The sequence below is a fragment of the Pempheris klunzingeri genome, chromosome 20 (genome assembly GCF_042242105.1).
Source record: "Pempheris klunzingeri isolate RE-2024b chromosome 20, fPemKlu1.hap1, whole genome shotgun sequence".
NCBI classification, from domain to species: domain Eukaryota; kingdom Metazoa; phylum Chordata; class Actinopteri; order Acropomatiformes; family Pempheridae; genus Pempheris; species Pempheris klunzingeri.
Window position 1 is genome coordinate 16,105,507 of NC_092031.1, and position 6,030 is coordinate 16,111,536.

The 6,030-nt window shown below is 43.1% G+C and overlaps 1 protein-coding gene across 1 annotated transcript; it reads right to left on the reverse strand.

Moving 5' to 3' along the window:
- Positions 1–1,521: 1,521 nt before the first annotated feature.
- On the reverse strand, positions 1,522–4,365 carry lrrc18b (leucine rich repeat containing 18b). Its single transcript, XM_070852314.1, has 2 exons — positions 4,066–4,365; positions 1,522–2,526 (listed from the first exon to the last, which is right to left on the reverse strand). Exons 1-2 carry the CDS (start codon positions 4,321–4,323, stop codon positions 2,098–2,100), a joined length of 687 nt encoding a protein of 228 aa, XP_070708415.1. The 5' UTR covers positions 4,324–4,365; the 3' UTR covers positions 1,522–2,097.
- Between the last annotated feature and the right edge of the window lie 1,665 nt (positions 4,366–6,030).

Consider the following 6,030-nt stretch of genomic DNA (forward strand, 5'->3'; position numbering starts at 1 on the left):
TATTCAAGATGAAAAGTTATCAAAAGCTTTATATAATCTTTTACGATTTACCCGTGGCGAGTTGTCAAAGTTCAGTGTCCCGCCATGGCACCGAAAGTTCTTCTAAGTTCACTGTAGATTCTCCAGTGTGTTTCACACTTTTCATGTTTTGTCTGAAAAGCCTCAAGACCTTCACAGTGAAGTCAACACTTAATATACTGGAATACAGGACGTCATTAGCAGCCGTTTTCTAGCGCAACATGGGGGACGCGGGAAGTGACGTGCAAGTCCTTCACGCGCTGTCCAAACTACATGCACGTTCTGAGCCGCGTGGAAGGGTCGGAGTCCGGCGGCGGGACGGAGCCGCCGCACGCCCTGACGAGCGCGGACGTGCGAGGGCCCTCCAACGCTGCTTGCAGCTTTAATTCTTCTTGTTACTATATACGCTTCCACTGTCTATCCATCACGTAACATTGCTCGGTCTGACAGTAAGGCTGAGTCAGTACCGGGCTGCTCGCTCCTTAATGAGTCTATCTGCTGAGATCTTAATCCAGTCAACTCAGCGCTCCTCTGCTCAGCGATGTGGTAAAAACTGACTGGACTGGTTTTCAGATTGTATTGACTTTTTGGGTGAGGACAGTGAGAATGAATATTAACCCGGTAATAAGACAGAGAGGAATAAACAGGGGAGCAGAGGTGGCAACGAGTCTGTTATGTGGAGGTTTCGGAGGTGTAACAGGAGCCTTTTGCATCTGAGCCGTGCAGGTGTCTGTCAAACTGTCCTCGGAGAGACACCTGACCCATAATGGGCCCTGAAAAATGACTGATGAAAGTAGAGGGCTGTGAGTGAGCGTGTATGAGCACAGTCATGTGTAACATAGTTAAACCTGCATGAACTGCCTTTTTGGTCACTTGGGGGCAGCAAAAACAAGCTGTAAACGCAAACAACGACACATTTTCACCCCTTAAACTGGTGAAGTTGTTGTTGTTGTTTATTGATATTCATCTGGGGTCGCCTCTCTGGGCACCACAAATATAGTAATCTATATATATAATTTATGTCTACAGGTAATGGTAGGGGGGTTCTTCCCCTGAAAATAGCTGCTGACTGACGAGAGTGGTCAGATTGAAAGGACATAGTACGCTGTCGGTTGTTACAGCTTAAAGATGCTAAAACACTAAGCTGGGAGGAAGGGTGATAAGGGTGATAATTCTCTGTGGGTTTGTCACTACGAGTGATTACAATAGCTGTATCCATTTTTAACATAAAAATACTGATTATTGCTGCTTTAAATGAAAGTTTAAGGCATCGCCACTGTTGTGCAATAATAACAGTGGTGCTTTAATAAACTATTATTCAATATAAGCAAATCTATAGAGACCAAAAAATGTTCATGTTTAGTCTTCTGTCATTATAATAAACTGTAATAAATGTACACATGTTCAAAATCCCTTAGGTGGTACAATTTAATGAAGAAAAAAAAACTACCAAAAGTTTGATTAACAAGACATTTGATCATTTATTTCCTGCAGCACTACCTTTTTAAAGACCTTTTTCAGTGTACTGACAGAATACTTGTACTGGAATTAAAGTACCATCACTTATTGCTTGTTAAAACACTCTGAATCAATGAGAGAAAGCTGTTGTTTGACAGACGTGCTGGTGCTTACTGAGTGTTTGTGGCCTGTGGTAGTCTCTGCTGCCCTCTGGCCAAACAGGTTGTCAACACATGCCACACAGCACATAGGAGTTAGTGCACAGTACAGTTTTCCTCTGTTCATTTTCATGCACAGTTATGAAGTCATGTCAGGGAGCTGTGATCCTTGCTTGAATTCATGCTGCTTGAAAACTTGTATTTTTACTGTTTTGTATTTGTTTTGTATTTCTTACAATAAACTTCAAGTCAGAAAATCACAAAAGTAAATCCAGATTAAGTTTATGTCATCAAAGAGGCTCACTGGATATTAAACTAATTTATTTTTAGCAATCTGAAATTTTATTAACTTAACTTTAGAAGGTTAAAATGGCTTTTTCTTGTAAGAAAATGTTTTTTTAAGTGAAACCGATCTCTACATCTCCCTGTCTTCCTGGGTCACCAAGCTGGCTATACCCAGTCATTAGGGCTCCTTCCCTCCAGTCACATCCTCCAGCTTCTTCCTCTCAGTTTGGCACTTACTCAGACAGTCCTCGCACAGGAAGCTCTTCTTGACCAGGTAAAGCTTCTCTGTGATCATGAGCGACTCGTGGCTGGGCGCCTGCTCGGTGAGGATGGGGTTCCTGTCCAGGCTGACCCTCTCCAGCTTGGTCAGTCTCGAGAGGCAGCCGGGTATGCGGGTGAAGCGGTTGTCAGAGAGGCCGATGTGGCGGAGCTCCTTCAGTGCGCCGATGGAGCCGGGAAGAGCCTCCAGCTGGTTGAGGCCCAGGTTGAGCGTGTGGAGTTTCTTGAGCAGGCCGAGCTCGCTGGGGATGCTGGTCAGACGGTTGTTGCACAAGTTCAAAACCAGCAGGTTCTGGAGACGGGCGATGGTCACGGGGAGCTCCTCCAGCTGAAACACAAACACACTCTGTAATGTCATACAACAGTTTACCAGTGGTGGAATGTAATGTAAGTTCATTTATGTAGTAAAAAACTACAGTAAAGTACTGTATTTAAAGGATAACTTTGTATTTTTTTTAAACCCAGGCACTATTTTTTACATTTCTTTGAGTTTGAAATGACTGATACATAAACTGAGACATAAAAATAGTCAAGTAGTCCACCTCTCTTGGCAGCCTAGAATGGGTGGTGAGCGTGTGGTGAAAGAAATATAATATCTATAATATAATCCTTTGGGGCAGTTGTGCCACATCAAAGTGGATCCACTAAAAGAACTTGCTTTTGCAACTCAGATTGTTATTTGAAGTGTCTGACAACATTACAGGATGGATCCCTACAGAGATAGACCTGTAAGGTCCTTTTTGTTTAACCAGAAACAGCCATTGCCGCGATATCCAAACCCACCAGACTCCATTGAAAAAAATAGGAATTTACTTTACTTACCCTTTAAAACACCAAAGTCACACAATAACACAAACAAACTAACCGATGTTAGTGGTAGACCATGTAAAATGACTGCTTTTGACAATACAGTCTGGTGGCTTTGAACCAAGCCGTGTAAAGGCTGTTTCTGGTCAACCAAAAAGGATCTCACAGGTCTGTCTCTGGCGGGATCCTTTCCAACATGTTGTCAACATTATGAAGAATTACCTTACAGCTGGGCTCTCGGATGCTGACTGAACAGATCTACTAGACCAATTTGAAACGTTTTTGTACTCACCAGTCATTTCGGAGCCAAAATATGCAAAGAAAAATACAGGAGTCATCCCTTAAGTATAAATTTTAGTTATATGTACTTTGCTTTCTACTACATCCATCCACTGTCTATACCGCTTATCCTTAAGAGTCGCGGGGGGCTGGGAATTTATAGTCGTCAATTAACCTGCATGTCTTGGCATGGCTGACGGATAAGCGGTATAGATAATGGATGAATGGATGGATATATGTCCATATATCCATCCATTGTCTATACTGCTTATAATTAAGGGTCGCTGGGGGGCTGGAGCCAATCCCAGTTGACTCTGGTCACCCTGGACTGGTCAATCACAGGGCCATAGGCCATATATGTCCACATGCTAATCAGTACCTAATACATTCACAGCACACACCGTGAGAGAAACAGGGGGGTCAATAGAGGTCCACTGGTCATTTTTGCAGCAGTTCTCAACCGGGGGTCCTTGAGGGAGTTCCACAGGGTTCCAGCAAAATGGGAATTACTTTGATTTCACAGTTATTTCATTTGTCACAAGTTGAGAAAATATATGAAAATGTTCACGTGTCACAGCAGCCACTATTGATCTGCCAATCTATAGTACACACTCTTATGGAATAACTAAGTCTAAGATGGGGCTCCCTGAGACCACATCTTATCAAAAGCTGGTCTGCGGCCTGATGTGCATCAGTGTGGGGGTCCTTAACACCAAATGCATGTGCCAGCGCCCTAGAGGGTTAACCCAGCCCTCACTTAATGAAGTCAAACAACACTCACATAGTTGCTGTGCAGATCCAAAACACAGATATTGATGAAATGGTCAATGAAGTCCGGGACCTTTCTGATCAGGTTCCTGCTCAGGTCCAGTTCATCAATGTCACACAGCTTCTGGATGCACTTTGGCACCGTGGAGAGCTCCTTGAAGCTGAGGTCCAGGCGGCGTTTACCGACCAGCGACAGCTCCACGCAGTTCTGGGCCATTTTCAGGGTGATGGTCGTACCCTTACTCTGTCTGGTTTTCTTCCCCTTGGCCATTCTGCTGCTGGGGGGACACAGGACAGGGACGGGCTCTGTAGTTAACGGTGATCAGCGACGTGCTGTGACATACGAGGTGACAGTGGAGCCCAACTGCAAGGTTATGTTACCCAGCAGAACCCGGCCAGCTGAGCGGAGTTTCACCTTCCTGCTTGGGTGAAATATCTGTAACACTATCACACATTGTTCCATGACAAACCAAATCCACTAACACTTTGCGGGGCCTTTATTCTAGTGTGTTTACAATCTGTGATCAGTGGACAGAACTGAAGAGCAACACTGTGGTCTGTGAATAGACGTTTAATCGGAAATAAATCAGCTTCTTATTTGGAGATTACTGAGCTGTTTCTCCCCTTTAGGAGAAATAATGAGCAAAAAAATAACTCCGTCTAAAACAAATGATCCTATCCTGCCTTTTTGATACAAGTGAGACAACTCTGAGAGCAGATTGAAGGCACAGGCGGTCATGATCATGGAGACACACTTCTGATATGTTTCCGGCTCATTTAGAAGCCAGTCAGGTGATCTTTTGGATCTTACTGTTATATCTGAAGAGCTGAGTATTCAAATCAGTGTTTAAAATTGAACTAGTATTAGACTGAGAAAAGAGGAAGGAGTGAGAAAATAGGCAAAAATGATCTTATTTTGAAGTGTCCTTTCCTCTGCGTTGACTGTATGGACTGTAACTAAATAAAACGTTATAATACAAAGAGAAGAAGAAGCCTTTAAGAACAAAAGGCAGTGGTTAGTTCCTCCAAATATTTTCAAGAATCTTTCTTACCAGATGAATGGGTCCTCAGATCCAGCACAGAGAGCAGCAGGAGAGACAAAAGGGAATAAGACTCCTGACAGATTTGTAAATAAAAACTAGCCAGGCTGCTGTAATTAGAGCAGGAAGGAGCTGACATGCTGTGCAGTGGCCGTCTGTCACACACACTCACTCGGCCGAACTTGGGATTTGTTTTCTTTTGTTTCCCGGGCAACTGCTGTTTGCTCTTGGGGCCTTTATGGCCGCGAGCATCTACTGCACAGTTTGTTCCTCAGCTGTGTGTGTGTGTGTGTGTGTGTGTGTGTGAGGAAGACATTTTAAAAGATGACGGCAACTGTCTCTGGGATTATTCTGTTTCAAATAAAAATCTCATATGAAGGCAGAGGCGAGTTTTGTGGGCTTCGTATCCTGTTTTATTTTCCTATTTCTACCAAACCTCAGTGCAAAACATAAACTATTCCCCTCCAGAATGTCTAAATCTAACGTGAGTCAACCGTACACATGACTTTATTCTAGTGTTTCACGTACAGCACTAGTGACGCACTATAAACGTCCCTAAAGCCATTTTCCAAACAAAGAAATGTACGTAGTAATGTGCCTACATATGCATGTCGACATTTCCCTCCATAAATGAGTCCCTTCTATCCTGCTCAATAAGAATGAATATATCGTACCAACAGTCTGTGCCTGCTAAACAGCCCAGTCCTTGTTTAATGTCCCAAAATACAGCAAATCTGGATTTTTCCCTAATGCTCAATCAGTCACAATTTAATCTGATTTTGCTTGCTGATGGTGACAAAGACCCCTCACAAATGAACACATGTAAACACGTTAAAATTCAGATTTAACCGGATACACACAGAAGTCTTTCAGCACAAACAATGTCATGTTTGTGTGCAAGTTAAATGCGTAATGAAAAAAAAAAAAAAATACATGAA

Excerpts from the sequence above, each read along its gene's own strand:
- lrrc18b (XM_070852314.1), bottom strand. The coding sequence starts at position 4,323 with ATGGCCAAGGGGAAGAAAACCAGACAGAGTAAGGGTACGACCATCACC. Across the intron at positions 2,527-4,065 it reads TGGATCTGCACAGCAACTAT|CTGGAGGAGCTCCCCGTGAC; the intron begins GTGAGTGTTGTT and ends TTTGTGTTTCAG.